General features: G+C 52.3%; 1 protein-coding gene across 1 annotated transcript in view; it reads left to right on the forward strand.

The window, feature by feature from the left end:
* Window positions 1-27,900, forward strand: part of MINDY4 (MINDY lysine 48 deubiquitinase 4) — a 131,687-nt gene that overhangs the window by 75,775 nt on the left and 28,012 nt on the right. The window contains 6 exon segments of the mRNA XM_009203158.2: window positions 2,395-2,511; window positions 3,946-4,034; window positions 13,610-13,711; window positions 15,348-15,411; window positions 16,524-16,589; window positions 22,119-22,186. Of these exon segments, the coding sequence (XP_009201422.2) occupies window positions 2,395-2,511; window positions 3,946-4,034; window positions 13,610-13,711; window positions 15,348-15,411; window positions 16,524-16,589; window positions 22,119-22,186 (506 nt within the window).

Here is a 27,900-nt window from a genome sequence, read left to right on the forward strand (position 1 = left end):
AATGCATCTTGATTTGAATGGATATGGATGGTGTGATTTTGGTGTTTCTGCCCCAATCCAGCTCATTGTAATCTCTTGGTCATTGTTGAAATGGAAATTTGGGTGTGATGTAGAAGAAAACCGAGAGTCAGGAAAACTGCAGTCTAGTCCTGGTAGCTCTCGTTCCCTCTCCAAGATAAAAGGTGAGGGAGGAGTTCCCTCCAAACACTGTGGGAATAGAGCTGCTTTATCATGTCCCTGTGAGTACCGTTACGGTGTAATGGGAATGATCCAGTTGTCCCCATTAGAGCAGCGCTGTTCCTGTACTGGTCTCCTAAGCCCTGGCCAGGTTGCAGTGAGGGAAGGACAGGGAGGTGTTAACAGTTCTTCAGCACTGTCCAGGTGCACTTCCATGGCCACTTAAAGGGCCCCATGGTCACAGGGGACCCGGAGAGGGTTCCTGGCCACAGCAGTCTCCTCTGCAGGGGTGTCTGGGGTTGCTCACCATCCTCGGCTACAGGGTGGTCTCACTACTCCCGTGGCCAGAGGCTCCTGCAGGATGGAATGTCATTCCTGCTGTCCTCTTCTGGCCTTTCACCAAGATCCAGGAGGGAAAAATAAAACTCCTAGCGACACAGCTGACCTCCTTTTCTTCCTGCTTACTACATATTTACTCAGCATGCAAATCAAAGAGCAAAATATTTTTCTAGAGGTTTTGTCCTTTCGTTTCCTTCCCTTCTCCTCCCCTCTCCCCTTCTCTCTCATATCTCCCACTTCTCCTTCCATTCTCTCTTTTGAAGCTACAGAGGGTCAGATACGCTTAAGTGGCCCCAAACCTGGGAGGAGGTGCCCTGTCATTTGTCACCACATTCATGGGACGATGAGTCTTTGCAGAGGGCACTTACGCTTGGGGCAGGCCCCTTAGGCTCCTAAAGACTACCCAGCAGTAGCATTTCCAAAAGCAACTGGAAAAAGTGAGGCCTGCAGAGAGAACAGGAGGACCCAGGGCACGTGGCCTCTGTGGAAAGCAGAGTCCAGGTTCCCAGGCTTTGTTGACCACACTGTGCCTAGCGGGAGCTGTCATTCTGAGCCCCGACAGATAAATCCACACATCCTTTCTCCTGTGTGCCACCAGCCCACATTTGATGACATGTAGATGAATGATTCTGTCAAAGAGATTTTTCCTTATATTTAATGAAAAGGAAAAAAAGAGCTGATTCTGGTGAAAAATAAGGAAAGGTCTGACCCAGACAGGGGGTGCAGGGAAGTGGCTGTAGAATCCACCTGCTGGCCTTGGGACTCACTCAAGGCTTCAGAGACCCCCTCAGATGTAAAACCATGGCAGAGAGAGGGTGGGCCCATCATGAGGGGGGTGGGCAGGGACACGCTGCCTTTCTCGTCTGAGGGCCTGTCCATGGGGAAGGGATTGACCATTTTGGGGGCTCTGGAGGGTGATGTGTGGGTTAATGGGAAATGAACAGTGAACTCATTATCAGCCAGAAGTCTGCAGAAGACAGCTGTGAAAAAGTTGAAGGGCTACCTTGAGAGGTGGTGGGAACCACTTCACTGGGGGGTTGGGGTGGTTCAAGCAGAGTTCATGGGGGACCACTCATGGGCGGCATCACAGAGGAGGTTCTTACGCATGGTAGAGAGTTGTACTGGACCAGGAGTTGGCAGGCGTTTTCTGTAAAGGGCTCAATAGTGTATTTTTGGCTTTACTGGCCCTGTGATCTCTGCTGCACCTACTCAACTTTGCCATCATGGTATGAACGCAGCCACAGATGGTATGGAAACAAACGGGCTTTGCTGTGTGCCAGTAGAACATTATTTACAAGCAGGTGGTGTGGGCAGATTTGACCTGTGGGTCACAGTTTACTAACCCTGCACTAGAGCACCAGCTCTCAAACCCGGTGCACTGTGGAATCACCTGAGGGAATCTTAAAACTACTGATACTAGAGTCTCACCCTCAGCAACTGGGGTTTAATTGACTGGTGTGTTTTCTGAACGAGATTGTTTTTAGGAACTTCCTATCCTACATGGTTCTAATGTGAGGTCGAGTTTGAAAACCCCTAGTCTTGCCTGTGGAGGGTCAGAGGACCTCCAAGATCCCTTGCAAATCTAAAATTCTCTTTCTCAAGGCCCCTGGAAGGAGCTTACAAAGATTTTGGCCCATGTCAGCACAGGCCGGCTTGGTTTAAAGATGTTCCAGAGGAAAGACCCTCAGGATTGAGTTTCTTTTTCCTCAAATGTAAGAAGAATGAGCTTGAAAACTAAAAAGAAAAGAGATGAACCATGCTAGAAAATGGACTTCCCTGCTAGAATTCAAGAACAACTTCTGCAGGAATATGCCCACTGAACATTGTATTGTTGTTTGCTTTTAAAACAACCAGTAAAACTCTCTCTTCTTTTTATAGGAAATAAAGACCCTTCTGTTTGGTTCCAGCTTTTGCTGTTTCAATGAAGAATGGAAACTTCAGAGTTTTTCCTTTAGTAACACAGCCTCATTAAAATACGGCATTGTGCAGAACAAGGCAGGTTGCTCCTAGGTTTCCTTGGGACCTTTCTGCTGGGCCATCATACATCGGGGCGGGTATACCTCCCAGTTTTGGTTAATCCTGTGAACATTAGCTGGGCTGTTCTGGGCCAGCCAGCCCCGCATGTGCTGAGTTGTCACTTGGTGCAGGCACTTCAGATGTGGCTGGTGGAGCGAGAGCTGGGGAACAAGACCCTTTGCTTTGGAGATGTTCAAATTGAACATGGATTTAAGGAGCACTCGTTGTGAGCGGTGCAGGTGCTGCGATCCTCAGCAGGAGAGAGCAGTAGGAGGCCTTAAGTCTGCTTGGGGCTGCTGGATGGGGCCTTCTTATGCTGATCATTGAGAGATTCACAGGATTTTGCAGATAGAGCTGGAGAAAGGGCACCCCAGGCAGGTGGCAGTATGAATGAAGGGGAGGCGGTATGAAAGTTTGGGGGCTGCAGGAAAAGGCAGAGGGATCAAGTGTGCGGAGCAAGTGCTTGAAGAGAAGGGTGTAATAGAAGCTGGGCCAGCGGAGGCCGATGGTTGCAGGCCTAGAACATGGCTTATACCCAGTTCCCACATTAGACTCATGGGCAGAAAATAAGCTAAACCCATGATCAATAATCAGCAGATGAGCAGAGCAGCTTGGTCCGGTTCAGTTTCTTAAGCCCCAGGAACCTCCCCTGCCCCACACTGCCTGAGGTCGAGCCTCAGGACCACTAGCTTCTGTCCCTCCCTCTTGTGGCCAAACTCAGCTGGTCTTCATGAGCCTACCGTTCAGACAATCCTTAAATCCAGATGAGGTCTGTTTGTGTTGTTCAGTCCCACCAGCTTTTGCCAATGTGTCCCAGGAGTCAGATCCTGTGCTAAGCCCCATGATGCCTACAGAGATGAGCTCCTCAAGGAGCCTCTACACTACAGGGTGGGAAAGGACAAAGATACAGCTAATGTGGTGCCGAAGCAGGCCACAAGGGGGACAGAAGAGAGCGCAGAGCTCACATAACCATAGACTGCTGAAGGGGCTCGCTGCCAGCCAAGATGGTCAGGAAAGGCTTCTTGGAGGAGGAGGCCTTTAGGATGGGTCTTGAAGGCTGGGTAGACAATTAACACTCTCAACCTGTAGACACAGAAACGTTTCTCTAGATGATGGAGCACCTATGGTGATGTCGCTGGCTTCACAGCTGACTGGTTATGAAGAGTCACTTTCCTCCCATGACACACTGCCAACTGGCCCCTTCCTCTAGGATTGGACGCAGGGCCTTGTCACTCCCTCTCTGTGACCCAAGGTTAATGTGTTGTAGAAGCAGTTGCCACATCAGAGGCCCTTCTGTTGCAGAAGGCAGGGCCCCTTTACTCTATCACTTGGGTTCTGGGGTGAGTTTGGGTGAAACCAAAAACTCTGCCCCAGGCCAGTTCTCACTGGCAGCAATGGTCTCATTCTTTGCAGGGTGGTCCTTGCGGAGTCCTGGCAGCTGTCCAAGGCTGTGTCCTACAGAAACTCCTGTTTGAAGGAGATAGCAAAGCTGACTGTGCTCGGTAAGTCAGTGATCATTCTGGCAATATCTTATTTTCCCAAGTCTTCTCTAGAGTGTCCAGAAAAAACAAGCAAGGAAGCGTGTGTGTTCCCTGATATTTCCTGTCTTCTGCAGGTCAAGGAAGGAGAGGTTAATGGCAGCTAGCTGACAACGCCTGCATAGACCAGTGTTAAGGAGACTTGTGCGTGTTTGTTTCTAAAAGCGAGGAGGGTTCTCAGTGGTGCTCCACCTGGGAAGGGGCTGCAGGAACGACATTGAAACCAATTTCCTCTCTTCAGACGGCAAAGCTGCCCGAATCCCTTCCACCCACCAGGTCGACCTGCTGACCTTTTGACTGAGTCCAGGCCTCCCCTCCCTCCCCACGCTATCTCCCCTCTGCCAACATTCATAACCACACATTCCAGGCCGCCCCACAGACTCATCGCTTCCACTCCCTGCAGCCGTTCAGTTTTCATTTCACACATTAAGTGTTTGCACATGAGCAGCTCATTCTCATTCACTCAGCACACATTCCTGGAACATCTCTGTGCAGGCACAAATGATACAGGGGAGATTTAGATGAGCTCTGTCCTCTCCAGAAATGCTCCATGAGGTTGAGAGGCAGATAGAAAACCCCTATCTCATACCGTCATTGATGCCAAGATGAAAGGATTGGCAGAGCACTGGTGGAGCTGAAGGCGAGGCCTCCTTGAGGAGGCGGCCTGCCTCTCTTTCCCTCCCTGCAGGCTTGGTGACCAGCTTGTACCGAGTCACCCTCGGAGCTACAGAACTTCTGGCAATTGGCCTTTTTAAAAAAAAAATTTTAGTTAAAATATAACATATACAAAGTAGTTATACTATGTGCGTTCTGCTCAATGAATTATCGCAAAATCACACACCCCTGAACACACTGCCTAGATTAAGAGAAAATGTTTCTAGTACTCGAGAAGAATCCTCTGGTACCCAGCAGGCACCCCTATTCTCCTGAAGTTACATTAATCATTAAATGGATTTTAAAACCATACTTAATCTTGCCAGTTCTTGAACTTTATTGAAAGGTACTTGTTCTTTGAAATAAGCATTTGAGAATCTTTTTTTGAAAAGCCTGGGTGTTACCTGGACAACAAGGCCCATTGCCCATGCCTTCCTGGGAAAGACTCTGTTCACTGGGAGAGCCATCCAGCCAGTGAAACACATTTCACCAGCATGGATGATTTTGCCTTAGATAGGGTTCAAGTGAAGGTGGCTCTTCATGCTTGGCATCAATTTTTCCAGTGGTTTTGCACAGTAATAATCAAGGCATTTCCTCTCCAACTGAAGATGCTAATCAGAAGCACAACAACGTAACACTTCCGTGGCAAGATCTCACCTGTCCTTGTTCTTCTCCCTGCTTCCCCTCCCCTTTGCTCTCAGGTCTATCCTTCGTGGCTCTTGTCTGTACAGGATCATGCCCCACTGCCTGCTCTGGAAGTTCAGCCCCACAAAGGGCTGAGAGGTTTGAATGTCATGGGCAGAGACCCTGCCATCAGCTCTCCCTGGTGGACTTAACACAGTCCTGTATGCTCAGGAATGCTCCTGACTGGGTAGAACTTTGCTAAGTGAGAAACCCTGGCTGCCCTCAGAGGGTACAGGGATACTGAGCACATATGCACCCACCTACCTACCTCCCTTCCTTCCTTCCTTGCACTGAAAAAAATATGCAGAGTGTACTTACCAGGTCCTTAGCAGGGATACGGGACTGAACAAGACACATACAGGTGCCTTCATGGCACCTACGATTGAACAGGAGAACCAGACAGGAACAGGTGGTTACAGGGGACATGCTAAGAGTTCACCTGGACATGAAGTGGCTCAGGGCGGGCTCCCTGGTGGACTGACATTTTCATCTTACGGAGATATGAAGGATGGACAGAACCCCTGATTCCCCTTCATATGCATCCTTGCACACTCTTATTTCCCCTCAAATTTTTTTCCCCTTCACAGCAAATATTCTCAAACTCCTTCCTGGGCCCTCAGGCTCTGTGCTCAGGCTCTGCGCCTGCTGGCTTCTCTCATTGCACATGGGCCACATCTTTGTGGAGGCCTCCTCGGACCTCCCCCATTAAGATAAACCCAGGCCCTGCCTCTAATAAATGCACTGCCAGTTGGTGCTCTTGCTCATCGATGTGGTTGCCTGTCCACATCTGCTGCCACCTACTACTGCCCACTCCACTCCAGAACACAAGCCCCATGAGAACAGGGACCTTCCTGAGCTGGTTCACAGCCAGGCCGCTGGCATCCAACCCTGTGCCTGCTCCACAGAAGAGGCCCTTAGAATTTTTGTTGAGTAAACACATGGACAAATGAATGAGTTATCCAAACAGGGAGGGGAGGCGGATTGGTATTCCAGTAAAGAGAACAAGATGTGCAAAGCCTGTGGGCAGGGAGAGGAGTGGGGAAGTCACTGGGGATGGTTAGGGCAGCATTTGCAGGAGGAGGGTGGGACCTGGGGTAGTGGCAGGTCAGCACCAGGCTGCCAGAGGGGGCTTGGGTGCCGCCAGCTGCTTGGATCAAGCCTTGGCCCTTGCAACAGATTGTCTCTCAACTCATTTCGGCCCAGTGCTCCTTCAGAGTTGCTTTTGAACTTCAACGTGGGCTTCTGGGGGAACTTGCAGATGGTTTCCCAGCCGTCAGGACAAGGCATTTAAGTATGTTCCAGGAAGAGCCGACTGCCCAGGGCACAAGGCCAACTTGGTTTTTTGTTGCCCTACCCCCACCCCACTAAGGGGATGTGAGAGCTTCTGTATCCCCCAGACCACATCCATGGGGGCCGAGCTTTGCTTTCCATATCAGGGAGGGAAGCCAGGCCTTAGAAGGCAAAAACCATCCAGGTTGGGATCCCAGGGGGACTCTGGGTAGAAAGAAAACTGCTTAGCTGGAGGAGTGAGGTTTTCTACCTGTCACTGCCGGCCAGGCAGGCACCTCCTAGCTGCAGGCCAAGGATGGTGCAGCCCAGTGGGTCCTGAGGCCAGTGGGGGTGGGCAGAGGAGGAGGGAAGAAGGAACTGCTGGCCTGTTGGGGATTGTCATGTGTGGGGGTGTGCCAGGTGCCAAGGAGCCAGACCCTATGGGGTGGCCTGCCTGGCTGGACCAGAGGAGGGCTGTGCCATGCAGCTAGGAGAGCACAGCCTGCTGGCCAGGGCCACCTTCTCCAGCGAGCCTGAAAGGATTAATGGTGTGGGAGAGTGACCTTGCCTTTGTTTGGAGCCCTGAAACTCTGGGTGCTGCTTGTAGCCCACCCCCTGGGCTGGGTGCTGCTTGTAGCCCATCCCTACCGGCTGCTGCCCCATCACAGAGGTGCTGTGCTGTGTAGGATGAGTGAAGTGGTCTGACTTCCTGCTCCCACAGGCCTCCTGGCAGGCCTCAGGGGACATCCTTCAGACTCAACTGAGAGGGAGGAGTGGAGAACCTGGCTCAGTTATGGAGCTTGCTGAAAAAGCCTCAGGGGACTCAGGCAGAGGTGTCGCAGGGAGACAAGCTGGGGAGGCCCAGAGACCCTCTCCCCTGACCCCAGCAAGGACTCACCTCCTCCTGGTGGTGGGCCCTGGGCAGCAGGCACCAGATGCCCTCCCCAGCCTTCCCACCCCAGTCTCCTCCCACTCTCCTGCCCTCGTCCTGCCTCGGGTCGCAGGTAGATAGGGGTTGGGGAGGAAGAACCCTCCTGAGGACAGGTTAGGGCTTCTGTCAAGTGAAGACCAGGAAGACCAGGGAGTGAGGGCCGGCTGTCTGGGGCCTGGAGAAGAGAAGGGAGGTGGAGTCCATGTCACTGCTTTGCCAAGGCCCTGCAGGTCAGAGGCTGCAGAAGGTCGTCCTTTCCAAGTGGGTGGGTGTCTAGCCTATAGATGTTGGTGCCCAGGCTGGGAGGGGGAATGCATGGCTCTGTGCCCCTCAGCCACCCTGGGAGAGGGGAAGTGTGCTGAAGAGAGTACCAGACTGGGTCAGGACCTGGATGATGGTTGTGTGGAAACGGGGCATCACTTTCTCTGTTTGTGAAGTAGGAATAGTCCTCTCTGGCCTGCCTAAATTGGACTCAATAAGGAAATGCAAAGTCCTTTGTAAATCTTCAAGGGCTCTCTCTACAAGTGAGTAGGGCCGTCGAACTCAGCCTGCCATGGTACAGATGGGGAAACTGAGGCCCAGAGAGGGAAAGATGGTTGTTCAGGGTCACATCTGGCATCCTTGGCAGAACCAAGACTGGTACCTGGTGCCCCTATGTCATACTGTGCTGCTGTGCCCTGCAAGAGGCATGGAGCAGTGGGGGCCCAGGGAGACCAGGAGGGAGGCTGAGGGCTCTGAGTTTTAGACTTCCATCGCTGGACACCCATCCAGACTCCTAGGGACCAAGGGGTGGATCTATTCATGAACGGCTTCACGATGGAACCTCCCCTTTGGCTTTAAGTTATAAAAGATAAACACAGGAGAGTACAGAGAGCAGCATAGCAAACACCTACAGAGCCCCTGCCCCACGCGAGCAAAGGGGAAACACGGGTCACATGGGCAGGAACCTCTCTCAGTCCTCAGCTCCTCGGTTTCATTGACTTACGTAGTTTTCACACTGATTGATTGCCTTATTGATGTTCCTCCAAAAGCCATGTGTGCATGGTTGGGTGTGAGGCTTCAGCACTCCCTTTTGACCCTGAAATTCTAGGATTTCAGACATGATCCAGCTTAAAAAAAAAAAAGGCAGGCCCCTCTGTTCTCTTCAGGAACACCACAATGACCTGCCATCAGCTGCCATCTGCTCTGGGGCCCTGGGGAGCTCAGGCCCTGAGGGCCAAGAGGCAGCCCCTGCACTTTCCTGCCTGTGTGTGGGGTCTGCCTTGGCCCTGGAGGCCCCCACCTCAGATGCTGCCCACCACCACTGATGGGGAAATGGTTCTGTGAAAGCAGATGGAGGATGGGATCGCACTCTCCAGGGAAGTCACGCTGAAATAAAGGCATCTTGGCAGCAGTGGTGTTTTTTCTGCAGGACTGTCTGGCTTCATTAAGACTCATTCCATCAGGCCAGCAGCCGGCCTCTCCTCATTCGGGAAGGACAGAGCTGGGCGGCAGGACTCAGTGTTTTTCCACTTGAGAAGATGCTGTGCCGGCTCGACTCACAGAAAGAGATGAAGAGCTCTTGATGCCCCTGAAGGCCTGGAGGCCAGGAGCACCCCTCAGAGGCGGGTGCAGATCTGAGAGTCGGGGAATCCAGCAAGTCCTCCTCTCACTTCCACTTCGCCTCTGAAATTGGGGAATTGGAGGCCCAGAGAAGGAGGGGAGCTTGCCCAAGGCCTCTGTGGACATTGGTAGCAGAGCCCATGGTCCTGCAGCCCCAGGCCAGCCTTTCTACCCTCTGTTGCAGCTTTTGACCCTGAGAGGGAGCAGACAGGGAGCTCCCCCAGATTGACTATAGACTCTGTACATGGCTCCATGGGCACGTCACATGGACAGGTGAGGCTATTTTGAGACGGTTAGGGTAGAAACATATCTTTCATCTGAAACACTTGGGTAATTTAGGTCAAAGCAGGATGTATTATTCCCTCAAGATCATTTATTTCCCCTATCTCTAGATAAATGTCTTTTTCCTGCACTTCACCTGTAAGGAATTCGACTCTTAAAGAAACTTCTCTTGGTTGAAGAGGCTGGCCAGGTGCCAGCCTCCTGGAAGGAGTCTGACCGATCAGGAAGTGCAGACCTGCTTGTCACCCGTGTTCTGCCAGGGAAGGCGTGCGCTGAGCTCTCTGATAAAGGCCTGGGCGATTCAGACGCAGCACCTCCTTCCCCTGTTGTCATCTGTGGGTGCAGGTTCTTACGCAGGCACATAAAGCCCTGGCTAATCTGAGATGGGTTAAAACCACGGTCCCCAGCCTTTTTGGCACCAGGGACTGGTTTTGTGGAAGACAACTTTTCCACGGACTGGAGATGGGGTGGGATGGTTTCGATATGATTCAAGTGCATTACATTCATCATTAGATTCTCATAAGGAGCATGCAACCTAGATCCCTCGCATGCACAATTCACAATAGGGTTCCTGCTCCCATAGAGTCCGATGCCACTGCTGACCTGACAGCAGGTGGAGCGCAGCTTCACTGGCTCGCCCACTGCTCACCTCCTGCTGTGCGGCCCGGTTCCTAACAGGCCACAGACCAGTGCCAGTCTGTGGCCTGGGGGTTGGGAACTCCTGGGTTAAAGACAGAATGGCAGTGTTGGAATGATGCTTTGGGGGCATCTGTCCCAGTGCCTGCCTGCATTTGTAGGTGGGCAGGCAAACAAAGGCCAGGGAGCGCAATGGTTTCCCCAGAACCTGTGACCCAGGAATCCAGCCCAAGCCTCTTACCTGTCTGACCACTGTACTTTTTCCAACTCCACTGAGTTTTCTAGAAAACTGTGTCTCAAAAGAGAAAGATGGAGAAGGCCCAGGGAAAAGAGAGACTGCAGAGTTACTAACTGGAAGCCCGTGAAAAGAATGAGGACTTATGCTTGGAGACGTGGTGGTTCAAAGGGGCTGTAAGCAGAGCCTGTAGGATCAGGGGACAGGCCCCACCCCAGAGCAAGATTTCTTGATTGTGTTACATGGTGCTGAAAAGACAGGGTCAAAGGCAAAGGAGGCTGGTTCCTAAAACCAGGTGCCCAGGACAGTTGGTTCTACTTGCCCAAGCTCTCCTTCCTTCCTCAGTGTTTATTTTTTTCCAGTTTTTACTTACTATCTGATCTGGGTAAATCACTGTGTCTCCATGCCTCAATTTTCCCATTTTAAAAAGAGGATATAATAGTACTTCCCTCATAGGATTGCTTTAACAATTTGATAAAATAACATGGAAAGAGTTTATAACAGTGTCTGGCACATGATAAATACTCTATATATGTTGGCTTTTCAAGCATTTTTAATTTTTTTTTTTTTTTTTTTTAGAGACAGGGTGTCACTCTGTCACCTAGGCTGGAAGGCAGTGATGTGATCATGGCCCACTGCAGCCTCCAACTCCTAGGCTCAAGCGATCCTCCTGCCTCAGCCTCCTGAGTAGCTGAGACTGCACATGCCACCACACCTGGCTGATTTTTTAATTTTTTCAGACAGAGTCTCGCTATGTTGCCCAGGCTGTTCTCAAACTACTGGCCTCAAGCGATCCTCCCACCCAGGGCTTCCCAGAGTGCTGGGATTGCAGACATGAACCACTGCACCTGGCCAATGTTAGCTTTTAAAGTCTTATTTGTTGCTACACTGAGAAGCTTCCAACTAAGAATTACTTGGTTCAGTAAGTTAGTGTAGAAGTGTTTGCCAGGGGGTCTCCTTACTTCCAGATAGGGAGCTTTTCCAGCATAGGTACACTCCAGGCATGATTTTGTATAACATCTATCCATGTCGGGGAACACAGGTCACACCTGTGTTGTAGGAAGACACGCCCCCGCCCCCACCCCATGTGTATGTGCAATGGCGACTGGACGGGGGGCGAGGTGGAACAAAAATGCTGGTGGGGCACTGGCTGTAACAGCTGAGCTAAGGGGCAGAACACCCTGGCCTGGGCCACACAGCAGCGGGAGGGTGGGCACGAGGTATTCAGGATGTGCAGTTGGCAGTACATGGCCATCATTTGTATGAGAGCAGGGCATGAAGCAGGAGCTGTGGGGGTAATAGAGTCACGTTTGTGGGTTCTGAGTCCAGTCCTTTCCTCTTTTTCTGATAAGCACTGCTTTCCAGGGTCCCCTTAGTCCTTGGTGTGGGCTCTCCTGAAACCTAGAGCAATGTTTTCTCATGGTTGTTTTCATAGTGAGCCGTGACCTGGGCCAGTGCTCCCAGCAGCTGGGGCATCCGGTTCAGTGAATGCTTGGTAACTATTTCCTCCAAGGAACATGATGGGCTTCCTGAGGCCAAAGAAGTGTCAGGCAGTCGCTGTTTTATTTTCTTAAGTGCTTGAGTACTTGTTGCTTGTCTCATTGGATTTGAAGGATTTCCAGTGTCAGAGGCTTGGTGTCACTTTCATATTAGATGTTGGAAATTCACTTTCTCCTTGTCATGGCCCACGTGGGGACTTGATGTTTTCATAAAAGACAATAGTAATAGGCACCATTGATTCAGTAGTCACCACATGCCAGCCACTGGTCCATGGACCTTACAAACATCTCGTGTAAAGCCATGAGGGAGGTGCAGTGGTCATTGCCAGTTTATGGATGAGGAAACTGAGGGGCCACTGTGGTCTGTCACCTTTTAAAGTAATTGGACCACAGCAGCCTGGGTGTAGGTCACTGGCTATATATCCCAGGCACCGGGCAGTGACCACATGCTGCCCACTGTGGTGGGCTGGGTCCTGGTCTCCTGATTTCTTTTCCTCTGCCCTGGAAAAGAGGGACAAACTTTAGTATTCTTCCTCCCCAACAGTTCCACATGGAGCTCAGGAATTATTTGGTGACTGAAGGCAGGAACCCCCTCTGTATTCCTTTGAGCCTTAGCAGGGTCTTCATCAAGTCCTTTTGTTTGTTAGGGAGAGATCAGCTAGCTTCCATATGAGTTTTTTTAAAATTTGCAGAATCCAAGAGAAGCCTAGAAGTATAGCCCAAAGGAGTCCTGGGAATGTGAAATGGAAAGAAATATGTATATTCGGCTGTTTCCCTTCCCTCTCATTCAGTTCAGGCACCAGGGACCTCTTAGTTACCTTTTTTATTGTAGAGAGGTGTCTGCCATGTTTGATACAGCTGACTTCCTGTCCATTTGCTCCTAAGACTGTGTCGTGGCACTCTCTCCTCATTCCGCCCCTCTGACCCTTCCTCCTCTACCTCCACTGATTCCTTAGAGTTCCACAGGGTTCCACCCTCGGCCACTGTCTCTGCTTTTCTTCATTCTGTCTCTGGGAAATCTGTGCCCAGCCCCAGCCGCTCTCTTGGGCTTTCTATGTGTCTGACAGCCTTATCTAAAGATCTGAGTGCATCTCAAACTCAATAAGTCTGAAGCGCAACTCATTATCTTCTATCTATCTCCAACTACCTCTTCCCAGCCACATTGTCCTTATTTCACTTGATGGCACCACCATGTACCCACTCAAAACACAGAGCTCATCCTTGAATCCATCCTGTCACTCTGTGTCTAAATGTCCAGCAAGTGAGGCTGCTGTCCCCTTGGCCCTGGGAGTGAAGAGCACCGCCTGTACATGCTGTTGACTCCAGGCGCTTGGAGGTGGGCATGGCCAGGGCCAGGGCAGAGTCCTGAGATGGCAGTCATTCCTGAGCACTGCTGGCTGGGCCTCCCAGTCCCTGTCAGAACTCATAGCCCTTTCTCTCACACACTTCTGGGCCCCACCAAGCCTGCAGAGCCCCCTTTGCTCCTATAGGCCCTTTCCTCTGCCTCCTCCTTCTCCAGCCCCACCCGGGGCCTCCCACTTGGAGGCACCTCCTTTGGCCCTCAGCTGTGGAGACCCCTCTTTCCTGGGCTTTGCCTTGGGGCTCCTGGGCTGCAGGTGGCCCCTCTGCAGGCAAGGGAAAGGACAGGCCATCTGCAGAGGGGGCTACCTGACCACACTAAGCAGAGCTGCACCATCTCAGCCTTGTGTCCACATGGGCATAAATGCCTTCCTTTTCTTGTCCGCAGGGGACTGCAGCCTTCAGATGCCCACCGGACCCACTGCCTCGCCCTGGCCCTCGCAGATATTGTGTGGCGGGCAGGGGGCCGAGAGAGAGCCGTTGTCGCACTGTAAGTGGTTCCGAGGTCTGTGTTGCCATGGCTCATCGTCTGCTGGCAGCTGCCGGCAAGCTGGCTGTGTGTGTTCCTGTCCTTGGGTCCTTCCGGTCCCCACCCTGTGCCACATGCTGGGAGGAGCCCTGCAAGCCAGCCTGATGTGCTGGGCAGCCCCAGACTCAGGGAGAGCCCTGTCCTTCCATGCGGCCCTGTGATGTCCTCTCTGGGCTCCAGTTCTCATGTGGAGGGCGTGGTCTGTCTGCCCTGGTTTCCTCCTGAGGAGCTCTGGGGTGACCCCTCAGAGGAAGCCTCTGACCCCTGCAGCCAGCTCCTCTCTATCGTTCTCTGATCTGGAGGCCTCGGGAAACAGCCTTTCAGGTTGATCCAGTCCTGACCCCACTGGGCAGTCCCCAAAGCACACTGCCATTTGCTCTGTCACTTGGGTCCCCATCCCATAAAGACTCAGGGAGGTGAGGTGGAACCCAGGCCCTGGACCCAGTTATCCTGACCCGCATCATCTCTTCACCGCTGGCCCCATTCTACTGCATATAACCCACATGCAAGGTTTGCTGGCTCTTCAGCCTGACCCGTCAGAGTGGAAGCATCACTGTCCCAGCTGTGAGGCTAAGCGGTAGTAAAGGTGATCACTTTTGGGGCCAAGGACCATACTCTGGGGGCACATTGGTCACCGTAGCATATCGCTTCAGAGAAAGTACTCTTAGATCAGACTCCCAGTGCTGTTGCTTATTGGCTGTGTGACGTTGGGCAATTGATATAACCGCTCTGTTTACTCATCTGGAAAATGGGGATGATATAACGATTACTTACTTGGATGGCTGTGAGACCTGAATGAGTCAGTATAAAGAAATGATATATAATAAATAGGATTATCAGTTTAAATCATTTTATCAATATGAATAGCTGATAAATAATAATAATTGTGAAGTGTTTAGGACAGTGTCTGGCACATACTAAGCACCACATGTTAGATATCGTTATTTATTTTTGTTATCATTACTGTCACTTGTCTTTGGTACTCACCTTCCAGTTAACTTACTAACCCCGGCCCTTAGGATCTGCAGGGCAGCCCTGAGAACAGATGGGGCAGGAATTCAGTTTCTCCCTGTTTTACAGATTAGAAAACAGAAGCCCAGAGAGGGAGGGTGGCTGGTCCAAGGCTACACAGCCACTAAAGGAGCACGGGGCCCCAAATCCGGCTCTGATTCCCGGCCATCCTGGGCTGCACACCCAGGGGGTGCCTCAGAGAGGACGGAGGTGGTGTTCCCCCATCAGTGAAAACGAAGGGCCAGTCAGCATTCCGCAGTCTGGAAACACATTTGTCAGTTGTGGGTGAGAGTCGGGCTTCTACTGCCAGGACTTGGGTTTGGGTTTGGTTATTCCAAGCTCTCCCTTTGCGGTCTTTTTTCCATTTCTTTTTTTTTTTTCTTTTAAATCCTGCTATTGGAGTTCTCTGGGCCTAGCCTAGTGGGTGAGTTCAAAGCGGGGAAAAACGAGAAACTCTTGGCTCCTTTTTCTCTCTGGAGCCACCTTCTTATTTGTCTTTCTTTAATGACACATGTGGTTTCGCCCCGGCTGGAGGGCACGCCTTCTCTCCACTCGGAGGACTCATGCACCTTCCTTTCCTTTTTAGGGCTTCAAGAACACAGCAGTTCAGTCCAACAGGGAAATACAAAGCAGATGGAGTCTTAGAAACAGTATGGCTTTCTGGAAAATTATCACGCAACCTTTGGCTTTGTTTGGGGACTGTCTCCTTTCATATAAGTAAATCCTTCCTCAGCTGGGGACAGGCTGGCCTTCCCGCAGCCCAGGTCCCAGGAATCCTCGTCCTGGGATTAGGGTGGGGACAGACGTGGGGTGGCTTTGGGGATGGGCTCCTGCTAGAGCTGGCTTTACGGCCAAAAGGCTGACTGGCTCCCTGTCCCCTCGAGGGTGTGCAGGTCTGTATGGTGAAGTCTATACGGAATGCCTTTTGGTTAAGCCCAGGGCTTCCCTGTGTCCCTCTTCCTCTTTCTTTAGCATCTGCTCCAGGATTGTTGTGGGAGGGGGTGGGGCAGGGGTGGTAAGGAGAGGGAGGGAAAGTTAGAACGTGGGGAGGAACTTTAATAGCTTGGAACACCAGCCATAAAGCCGGATCTAAGTCATACACAATCAGGGACGTAATGGGAGACGTACATTTTTGTATTTTGTAAAATATAAAAACAGTGAAGGTTTTCAGCTACCTCTTGCCAACCTCTTCACTGAGAATTTTTGTGTTAACAAGTTAGTTTCATTTGACCTCGGTTTGGGCACGTGTTGCCCTGTGACCCTAACTGAGGGTCTCGCATTGTTGAATATTTTCTCTTGAAGTGTTTTTTCCTGGCCTGCCTGAAAAAGCGAAGGAGACTCTTAAGGGCTGCTTCCCGCTGAACTCAGGACGGCCGGTTCGCTTCCACCTGGCCTGGCTATTGTGATTTGGATATCGACCTCCCCGCCAGCCAGTGTCAGTGACTCTGGTGTCAGTGACTCGCCCATGGGGTGCAGCCCTCCCCTGTTGGGGCCACACAGGAGGCTAGAACTCTGGAGTCTCAGTCCAGGGCTGCCACAGGGCTGCCTGAATCCCAGCGACTCCAGCAGTGCCAGGCAGCCTTTCAGTCACGCAGACGTATGGCCGTGCCTCTCAGCCCCGACTTGGGGACGCTGCTCTCTGATGCAGGGACATTCCCAAGTGGGGTTTTGTAGCTACGGAAGCCGAGGAACAGAAGCTAATCCAGGATGGGGCACTGCACGGGGCTTGGGCCACTCATCCTGCGTGTTTGTGTCTTCTCAGCTCACGCTCCACAGTTTGGCCTGCTATGAGGACCTGGTGACTTTTCTTCAACAAAGCATTCGTCAGGTATGGAGCGTGCCTTACTCCTGTGGGATGTGCAGCACTGAGCCTTCTGATTTCACTGTGGGAACAGTGCTGTGAACTGGAGTTCTTCTCCCTGTCATCCCACCCCGGGATGGCGAGGAAGCTGGGAAGGAGTGATGCTGGCCCCTGGTTGGGGGCTGAGGAGAATGGACTTGGGGTGAGGGATCCAGCTCCTGCCATTGCATCCTCAAGGGCTGGTCCTGGAGGCAGGGCACAGGGAGCAGCCACAGCCAGGGCTACTGACAGCAGAGCTGGATGGGTGGGGTCAGGACACAGGAAGCAGCTGTTAGATGGAGGTCAGCACAGCTTTCTCTCTGTCCGAGTGGAAGCAGCCACTGCTGGAATACAGGAGCTCTTTGTCAGTGGAGTGGGTCCTGGGATCAGCTGGTGAGGTGACCAGAAAGCGGCTTCCTGGGTGGGTTGGAGGGCTTAGCAGTGTGATACACACCTTGATTAGTGTCCCTGGGGTGGCAGGGCTGCTCTAGGTGAGGGCTCTGGAGCACCCGCCTCTTGCCCGAGAAGAGCTGTACATTCACTCCTGGCCATGAGCTAGGCGGGATGTGGCCAGGGCCAGACAGCAGCAGATCTCAGGGCTCCGGGAAGTCACGGCAGAGCTGTGGCATCACAGGCTCTGTGGGGAGGGGCCGCACACTCCGGGGGTAAAGAACGCGGTCTCTGGAGCTGGTTGGCCTGGCTTTGAATCTAGATTCACCCTTCAGTAGCTACCTGACCTCAGGCAGCTTACTGAATCCTCCTGTACCTCACTTTCCTCATTTGTAAAATGTGGGTCAGAAGAACAGTGCCTGCCTCAGAGCATCATGCAGAGAGCCTAGGGCAGCTGGGCTGTGCTTGTTCTCAGTAGTTGTTAGCTTCTGTTGTTGACATTAGGATTGCCATTGTAATGATGCTCTAAGGGCAGCCTTGAGATGGGTTCCTTGTAGACATGTATAAATGAGAGGGAAGCGTTTCAGAAGGCGGGTGTGGCCTGAGCTAAGGCCAGCAGACCTGCGACCTCTGAGACCCCCACTACGAGGCCTCACAATTCTGACATCTGAGTGTCAGGATCGAAGCAGAGGAAGAATACAGACCTTTCTCTCCTGGTGTGCTGGCTGGTCCCTGAGCCTTCCCTTGCCTTCCCTTTGGCCTTCTGGATGTGGGATCCATTCTTTTCGACCCCACAGAAGGCACCAGAGGGTTTGGTGGTAAGCTGGAGAGTGGGAGAACTTGCTGGAAATGGGACCAGGACTAAAGCTCTTGCTGTCAGACTGCATTCCGCAGAACTTTCCCAAGGACCCTGAAAGCCTGGGCACAGCCCTGGGAAATGACCAGGCCCTGGCAGCACCAGATGTCCCTTGGGTAGGCAATGGGACCTGCCCTAAGAACAAGAGGAGGCAGGTGAGGTCGCCGGAGGGTCAGTCCACCTGAAGTGCTTTCACCCCTCAGCCTGGGCAGAGGCCTCAGGGCCTGTCCCAAAAGCAGGGATTAGGATGGCTGCCTTTCTACGTGGGTTGCTCTGTCCAGGTGCATGGGAGGAGGAGTGCTGGCTGAGGCATCGGGAGCCTTGGGCTGTCTGTCCTTTGCTACCTGTCCCCAACTCTGGTTTTTCACTGGAGTCACTCAGGCCATCTGCTGATGCGGTGCATTCACCACCTGGCCTGGGCAGAGGAGGCCTGGAGCAGGGGCCTGGGGGCCTCCTCTGGCTTATTCCATAGTCACATGTGGCCTTGGGAAGGTCACTGGCTCTCAGTTTCCCCATCTGGAAAATGGAAGATGGAGCAGTTACCGGGTAGCTTCCAGCTCTTCATCATCTAAGTGTGGTCCTCAAAGAAAAAGCTTAAACACGTGGAGAAGGGTGTCTTCCAAATGCAGTACTAGGCAGTCTGAACGAGCAGAAAGGAGACCTGCTATTGTTCCAGAGTGTTGTGAGAGTGCAGCAGTCACAGGAGAGATGAGCAGAGCCTGATGGCATCCGTGTCCGTGTGTGGGATCTGGCCAGGGTGGCCAGGAATGGGATCGCCTAGTCACACTCTCAGCTGAAGCAGAGCGTAGAGCCACCAGGGCCAGGAAAAGGAAGTGACTGGTGAGGCTTCAGGGGCTAAGGTGGAGCCTGAGGGTGATTGCTCAAATGCCCACAGATCCTGAGGCTTGTAGCTGCCCACTGATGGACTGGGGTGGCCCCTCAGCACCAGGACCTCTGCATCCTTGTCCATGAGACGGAGCCTCCCCCTCAGCCTGTACCCCAGGACTTTGATGAAGCCTAACCAAGACAGGGACTGTGGAAGGGGTTCAGAGAGTGGGATTTGTTCCAGGGTGAGGGAGCCTCCTTTCAGCAATGCCTCTGGACTCAAAGCAATTGCCTCCTCACCTGACTTTGGTCCTTGGTACAGGCTGTCCATATTCGGCCCTCCTCACTCTGGAAGGCAGCTCTCCCCCTGCAGTTTAATTCATGTTTTTGCTGGAAGCAGTTGAGCTGCCTCAGCACTGCCCTCACCAAATTCGTTTTTCATGGCCTGGGCCTAAGAGGGGTTCCTCGTGCCAGGCCTGGAAATATACACCAAGCCATCTTTGCCCAAAATAAATTGCCTCCTTGCTGTGTTTTCATTACTGCTCACTCTCTGGACAAGGTGTCTGGCAGGCTCCTGGCCAGCTGGAGGATGCCCCCACCTCTGCCTCCCATTGGAGTTCCTTAGTAGACTCAGGCCTCTATGGAGTGCAGAGCAGCACTGGAAGAATGGCCTCTTCTTCCCGAGTGGCACCACTTTCTAGACCCTGATGGCAGTTTTCAGGCCAGTTGCCTTGCCTGACCTCGCCTTTCAATGCAGGCATGTTGCCCTGTGGCCTCCCATGTCTTGGCAGCTTGCATTTGATGAGATAATTGTAATAAAAGTTTTAAAAAACAAAATGGAATATTGTTGCCATTTAGCTGTATTCCAGCAAGGGCAAGAAGCCTCAAGCAGGGTTCTTCCCCACCCACTGCAGAGAGGCATGTCAGGGCTCAGGGGGTCTCCTTGAGGGTGTTCCTAGGACTGGGGGAAACGCTGGCATAAATGTAATAATAGTTCCCCAAATTTACACAGAGAGTTGGGGCTTACAGTGGGCTTCTGTGTCCGTTGCTTCATTGCAGGTAGGTAGGCATTACAGGCACGGTGGAAGGGGAAACAGACCACAGACCAAGAAAGTACTGCTGCTGCCCCAGGACAGCATATATGTCCATGGCAGAAGTAGGCAAGAATTCCAGAAGGGGAAACGGAGACCAAGAATACTTTGTGATTCATCCAAGGGGAGATGGAAATTTGTGGCAGATTAGGTAGGCTTTCTATGGAAAGGGACACCGAGACCAAGAGCTTCATGACTTCCCTAAGCAGCATGCAGAGCTGGGACAAGGGGCTGGTGGCCCAAGTCCTCCTGGGCCTGTGTCCCCCTGTGCAGGGGGAGACATCAGCGTTACTCTTTGCCATTTTCAGAGCACTTCCACAGACATTGTCTCATAGAATGTGCCCCAGAAGCCAAGGAAATAGGCCAGGTGGGTCTTCATTATTCTTGTTTTGCAAAGAGGAAACAGGGCAGCAGAAATGAAGTGGCTCCCCTGAGATCACAGAGTGAAGATGAGGTTGATTGAAGATGATTGTTGATTCATTCATTCCATTCCTATTTCCAAAAAAAGATTGGAAGTTGCTTTTTAAAAGAAAATGATGTCTTCGGGGCTCTGCTGTGCCCCTGCGTAGTCAGCTTGCCCTATCTTGCCTGCGGACCTTTGCACGTGCTTCACCTTTTGGAGCAACGTTCACTTTTCTGATTCCTTACCGTCCCTTAGGTTTCTGTTTGGACATCGCTTTCTCCAAAAACCCTTCCTTGATACTCCCTCCCCAAACTTGAAGTCTGTGTTGAAGGCCCTTCCTATGTGTTTCTGAAGGAGCCTGCATTTCTGTCATGGCAGAACCCCTTCTTCCAGCCTTTTCAAGTTGCTTATTGTTTTTTTTCTTCCCTAAGTTACTTCCCCAGGAGGAGAGATCCATATCCACCGTGTTCACAAGTAACAGCCTTAGCTGGGAGCATCCTCTCGTCACAGAAATTTCACCAATAATTTTTTTTTAAATGACTGATTGACCAAGTGAATTCATGGATGGAAACAAAGAGTATATTTTGAGGAAAAGATAATTTTATCAGAAGCTTGAGCTGCAGTAGTTACCATAGTAGAGCACCATATTTGTCTCTGAGCTTCCTGGCAGCCAAGGCAAAAATGTAAACATGATAAGTTTTATAATTTTCATTGTCTGTTCCAGGAGAGACAAGTTGGGATTTTTTTTTTTCTAATTTTATGTCCAAAATGTGATTACACATAAAGAACAGTGACTATTATAACAGGCAGTGTCTTCAGTCACAGTTCATGGTTTCCAAAGTGGGATAGGTGAGGCCTTCACACTGACTTGCAGTTGGGGATGGCGTTTCTCCAGGGAGCAGAAGTGACATGGCCCATCCCAGTAGGCTGTGGCCCACTGGGCTCACTGGACAGATGGGCAGGGCACAGCCAGCTTTGTTCTAACAGCTAACACAGGTGCCAGGCCCTGTTTGAGGTACTTTATAAGGATTAACTCACGTAATTTTCACAACTTGATGAGGGTAGGTGCTGTGATTATTACCCTCTTTTTACAGATGAGAAGACTGAGGATAGAGGAGGCCAGGAATGTTTCCATGGTCACATAGCAAGAAGTGGCAGAGCGAGGATTTAAATTAGGCAGACAGGCCCCAGGACCCCAGCTCCAAACCAAAATTGGAGGAGGACTCACTTTGGATGCAAAAATCTAAGGGGGTGCCAAAAAACTCAGAAGTTAGCAAAACCTGTCTTTTTTAAAAATCAAAGTTAATCAGAAAAATCCACAATGAACAAAATATCAAAATGTTGACATTTTAAAATGTATATATAAACATTTAAGACATGCATCTACACGGCTGCCTCCTCCACCTCACCGGATCCTGACTCTGCTCCAAACCTGCTCTCTGCTGCTCTCAGCACAGCACAGTTCTTCTGAGTCAGGGATCTGGAATTAGAGGTCCGTGGAGTGCCAGTGTGCTGCTGACAAGCTATGCAGCCTCCAGCTGGTCACTCAGTTTCTGAGCCTCAGTTCCACATATGCTAGAGGGCAGTAATCATAGTACTGTCCCCTAGGCCTGTTAGAGTGTTCGGGGTGATAATGCCCATTAGACACTTGCATCATAACGGAGCTGGCCATGACTGTTGCTGTCTTGTGAGTTTCGAGGACTCTGAGGTCACTGATCCTCTCTGTGGTGGTCCCTGCATCACCCTCGCTCTGCTGTCGTTGTCATTCAGGCTGTTCCAATGCCCCATCCTTTAGGAGGTCAGCCTTCGGGCCACCCAGCAACCCCACGGCTGGGTTGGAGGCAGCTGGCTCAGGGCAGGCTGCTCCCTGGGGTGTGGCTCCCACAGAGGTGTGGGGCTGGGAAGAGGGAGGTGCAAATGGGATGGAGCTCATTTTTCTCTCCCTCTCCCAGTTTGAAGTGGGCCCCTATGGCTGCATCCTGCTCACCCTGTCTGCCATCCTGTCCAGGTCCACGGAGCTGTGAGTATCTTTCTCCCTCAACTCCCTGGGGCTGGGCTGATCTGTCTTGTTCACTGCTGCCTCCCTAGAGCTCAGGATGGTGCTTGACACATGTTGGGGGCTCCATGAGTGTTGTGGAAAGGATGAATGAAGCAGTGGAGTAGGGGAAGGAGTAGGGGAAGGTCTGCTGGTGGAGGAGAGAAAGTAGTCACATTCTACATGTACACGTGTCCAGGGCTACCATGTGTGTAGTGGACAACCTGAAAGACACGCCAGCAGCCCTCAAGGAGCTTGCCTGGAACGGCAGTGTGTATACACTTGAGCACTCAGGGGGATGCCCCTGGCACTTGTGCAGGGGATGGACAATTGAGGCTGACACCCAGGAGATGGCCGAGGGCCCTCAAGAGCTCAGGACAGGGAGACCTCGCTGTAGACCAAGGCAGCCCTGTAGCTGCGAGGACAAGACTGGCATCCTCGGTGGTGAGTGGGCAGTGGCTAGTAGGCCCTAGAGGCAGGGAGAGGTGGCAGGGTGGCTTGTCCTAATCTCCCCTGCCTGACCCCTGTTGGCAGGGTCTCTAGGATGAGTCTGTATCGGATGAAACATGGCCCCCCAGCCTGCCCCACAGCTGGAATTTACCCATGAAACTCATTACTAGGAGCTTTTTAGGCCTCTTTGTATTTGTCACCTGGGCATGTCACCAGGAAGTATAGCAGATTAAGAGCGCATGAATGGTTGTGGAAAGTACAATCGATTGCCCCATTCTCTTTCAAGCAGAGGACAGAACCCTGGAGGCCTGGAGTCCTGGGAGAGTGAATCTTACTTTGAGGGGTGCATGGTGGGAGGACTTGGGAACAGCTCTCAGCAGGTGGGCCCTGGGAAGTGGGGAGGTAGGGTGAGTAACCTTGCGGTGCCCAGGGGTGGGAGGTTGCAGCAGGAGACACTTCTTTCCTGGCCTGGTTGGGTCTGGTCGGCGCCCTCCCTGTTTCCAGGGGCCTCTGCTGTGGATTCGGGGGAGGACAGTGGGGGCTCTGTGACCTCGTGTGCCAGGCTGCCTGCTGCTTGCTGCTTCTGACCTTATTAAATGCGTGTGAGCGCACAGCGCTTTCCAACTTCTAATCCTGCCATAATGATATGATTCATTCCTGGCGTGGACTCACGTGCATGGAGACCATAAGCTGCACCACCTTCTCCCCAGGACTGGGTTTGCTCCTGGTTTGGCTCATTCCTGGGCTGACGGGTTGGGTGGGAGTCTCCAGGTCTCCAGGTCTCCTTGAGGGGAAGCTGCACTCTCAGGAGGGCCAGGCTCAATGATGCCAGTCTCAGCGCCCCCATCCGTGTGGGGGCCCTCTGGCTCTGGGAGTCTAGGGCTCTGTGCTCGAGTGTGTCTGTTCTGGTGGTCACCGGGGCAGCCTGGGAGTGGGCGCCTTGTTACCTGCATGCTCCTGCATGTAGCCCTGTCCCTCTGAAAGGGGCTTCAGGGTTCCATGCCCAGGCCAGCCTTCATGTTGTGCAGAGCTGGGGGACTAGGGCTGCTTCTTCCCCCTCCCTACCCTTTCCAGTCAAGCTGGGCACCTGTGGGGAATTAGTGTGGGGAAGGCTGCCCTGCTGGACCCGCACAGCCTCATGCTTATGGGCCTGAGGTCACACCCCTGCCAACACGCATACACAAACACAAATATGAATACACACAGATACACAGATGTGCATACATGGCCACACACACAGACACACAAAAACTCACAAAGACATGGACACACACACAGACACATAGTCCAGCTGTTCTTCCAGGACATCTGAGGCCCTTCCCTGGGTCCTGCAGGCAGATGGTCAAGGCCCCTGGGGCAGTATGGACCTCTGTCTCCCAGAGGACCCAAGTAGAGCCCTGTTGTGGTGTTGGAGCCAGGCAGGCAGGCAGGCATGCCTTGGGCTGCGTCTTACCCTGTGGCCTCCCCTTCCCCTCTCCTAAGATGACAATGTGTAGGCAGGTCTCATTGCCAGTGGTAAGGATAGCGTCTGTGAAGCTTCCCGTGTGCCAGGCCCTTTGCCTTAACATTTTGCACACAAACACATCGAGTCCACAGCAGCCCTGTTAGGTGGGCACCGCTGTGTGAGTGCTCTCACCATCCCTATTTTTCAGAGGAGGAAGCAAGGCTGAGGGAGGTGAGTAGGCTTCGAGATTATACAGCAAGTAAAACTGGTGGCCCTGGGCCCCACCCAGGCCATCTGGCCCCAGAGCTGGCTCTTTGGGTTTGCTGTTTGAAAACCTGAACTTTGGAAAAAGTTGCTTGGTTTTAGGCCTGACTCTCTACTCCTCTGAATAGAGCTGGAGTTTCTTCCTCTAAAGTGGGAGTGAGAATTCCTGCTTCACAAGATGTAGCTGTGCTTAGCACAGCTCCTGGTGGGTACAAGCCGGGAATAATGGCCACGGCTGGTCCGACCCTATCCCAGGAGCTCAGATGCCTCTGTGTGCCTTCTTGTCTTTTCTTGCCTGCAGCCCTTGGCTTGGGGCCCTGCGGGGGAGGCCGTGCTGCCATCTCCATAGGCACAGCCACAGGGATGTCCAGCAGTTCCCGACGGGGCTTCTGCAGTGACACACACCCTTGGCAGGCACGTCCAGAGCAACCAAGAGCTGCCTGTGCTGAGTGCCACTGGAGGGGTGAGGAGGGGCAGTGGGGCCACGCCCCGCCCAGGGTCGTGCAGTGCAGAGGTGTACTTGAGAAGACACCCAACTCTCTCTGATTGTTCAAGTTCAAGATAACTTTAGTTAAGCTTTTAGTTAAACTGAGGGCTTCAAGTGAGGATCAGGGCAGGCTTTGGGAGGCCTGTGCTGCCTGGGGGCTCCTGCAGATCAGTGTTCCCTCCTGACTACTGCATGCTTCCACCCGAGGGGTTGCAGGAGATGTGGGCATCTGAGTGGAGCTAACCCTTGCACCCCACCTGCGGCCCGGGGGAGACTTCTGAAGAGGAAAGACAGGAATGCCAGCAACGATGGGAATAGCCTGGGCAGTCATGGTGCTGCCCAGATCCCATGAGACAGCCACACTGAAATTATTTCAGATAATGTGCTAGCATTCCTGCATGTGGGAGTGTGCCTGTGAATAAGCCGTTCTATGGCCTTCCAGAGGGTAGTCCCCAGAACAGCCTGCTCCTCTCACGTGCCAGTCACACTGCACTCCAGCGGTGCTCCCTGCATCCCAGCACCTCCAGCCTTGGCTCTCTGAGGGATACCAGGCTCTGCTGAAGGTTTGCAGTGATTTGTAGGGCAATGATAACAGTTCTGGGACTGGAATCCCACCTCTGCCTGCTGCCTCCGGGGCTAGCAGCCAGCAAAGGCCTTTCTCTACAGACACTTGGACACTTGGGTACAAATGCCATCCACCTCAGGCACCATTAGGTTTGTCCAGGGAAGCCCAGTGGGGTGGCAAGTCACAGGAAGGCACTCCTTGGCCACAATGTAGCACCAGGATACCTAGGTCCTCAGCGCACCTCAGTCACCGACAACCATGTGACTGACCCAGCCTGTGCCTTGGGTTCTTTATCTAACAGGAGGGGTTGGGCTGGTGCTTTTTAAACTATGTTTGTAATGAAAACAAAATCTGATTTTGTTTACCCAAATAAGCTTTATTCTCAAGCTCACTGTGTGAAGCAGATGCAGCAGAATGACTTCGATTAGAGCAGCAGAGGTGGGAGGGAGAGGTCCCTGCTGCCCCTCCCCAGCCTCCCAATCCAGTACCAACCCCTGCTGTCCAGCCATGGCCCCTGAGACCCCCCCTTTGGAGAAACCCCAGCTCTGCATACACAGCTTAAAAACCTCAGGACCAGATGATCGCCAAGGGCCTTCCTGCTCTGGGGTTCAGATTCAGCTTTGCCAAAGAATCCTCTGATGCCATTTCAGGGCAATCTGTTACCACTTTGGGCAGTTGAAAACATGTCCTGATAGCAAAAAGAGACAGCTGAGTCTCCAGGACCAATTGTAGTTCAGCTCAAGAGAAGCAGAGTGGTGGGCTGGGAAAACCCAGCCAGTTCTTTACAAATACAGCGTGTGTATGTGTACATTTGTGGTGGTGTGATAGTGTGTGTGTGGATGGGAGAGACTGGTGACGCTGTATGGCCAGGTGTGAGATGACATGGGTGTTGGTGGTTGTGTTTGAGATTGTGTGAAGGGTGACTTGATTATGTACATGTGCATGTGATTGTGATGTGTGATAGAGAGGGCATGGTGGTCCCTCCCTCCTGGTGAGGGTTCTCTGACTCATGCTTGGGCACTGGAGGCTTCTCTTCTTTGGCCCTTGCACCAAAGTCAGTGCCTCTTGTCTGTTGGCCATTCCTAACCCAGACCGGAGCCAGGGTGAGGACACCATGGGCAGATGTAAACCTAGCTGAGTGCTGCTGACCACTGCCTGCCTGGACACTTCATTGTCAGAGGCCTCAAGAGCAGTCGAGAAACAGACCTTTGAGGTTGGTTTATCCCAGGCTGTGTGCAAAGCCTTGTGAAGGTTTTTTTCCCACTTGACTTCAAGCTGTTTATTTTCTTTTCTAAGATCTCGAATTACTTATGATAAATCTCATGCAGGATTTCATGCTCACAGAGCTTTGCTGCTTTTCAAACCGCATGGCTAGAACTTTCCCCAGGGAGCTCTTGCAAGCCCCAGGGATGCTCAGGGTCCTGGGGTCAGGGCCAGCTCTGAACCAGACCTGGGCAGCACTGAGCACGGGCTGCTCCAGTGCCTCAGTGGAGCACAGGCCTGGCCAGGTCATTGAGGCCTTGAGAAGATCCAGTGGGGATGAAAACCTTTTCATACAGTAGATTCTTGGCCTTCATTACAGCGGCAACTTCAGCTTCTCAAAGGCAGTCTTGAAAGTCCGGAAGAGGTGATAGCTTGTCATTTGCTGAAAGTTTTCGAACAGCACAAGCTAGGTGCTGAGGGTGAGGGATGACACTGGGCAGGACCCACACTATGTCTCCCTGTGGCTCTTCGTAACTCTCCTCAAGAGATTAAAAGCAATGGCAGCAACAAAATAGTTTATTCCTTTGTACAAACAGTCCTGAAACAAAAGCCACTGTGAGTGTTGGTTGGAAAGACAGTGACAGAAGCTCAATTCCCAGCCAGTGTAAGCAGAAACAAAGCTACTGACTGATTCCTATCAGAAACCCAGGCTTTAAGAGGGGCTGGATCCAGGAACCCAGACATTGTCTTTGGGAGTTGGTGTCTGTTCTTTTGTCTCTTCACTTTTGGCTCCTCTGTCCTAGCTGTATTCTCAGGAAGGTCCTCCTGCACGGTGGGCTCAAGGGAGCCCTTCTCCAGCAGCTCCTCAGCCTGCTGGGTGCTGGGTGCCATTCCTGGTGTGATTGCCATGGCCAGGCCTGGGCTGCACCATCACAGGCGTATGGACATGGGGTATCCCCAAAAGGCAGTCACCACCCAGAGAAGGCCGTGACATCTGCTAGCAAAAGGATAGGGCAGAGTCAGGAAACAAGTATCTGAGAACAGGAGAGCTGATGTGGGTTTAGGGTGGGCTGGGCCTTCATGGAGGCCCCCAGGCTCCTCTCAGTAATGGAGAAAAGAGATCACCAAGCTTTCTGTTCCAGCAAGTGTGGGCAGTGCTCACCCCGTCAGAGACCCTCTAGGGGGAATCACGCGGTGGGTGGTTCGTGGGGTGAGATGTGAACAGGGGCTGTTCCCCTTGAGAATCACAGGTTCTTGGAGGTTCAGATGTGCTGTTCTGAATGGGA

The sequence above is a fragment of the Papio anubis genome, chromosome 4 (genome assembly GCF_008728515.1).
Source record: "Papio anubis isolate 15944 chromosome 4, Panubis1.0, whole genome shotgun sequence".
NCBI lineage: Eukaryota > Metazoa > Chordata > Mammalia > Primates > Cercopithecidae > Papio > Papio anubis.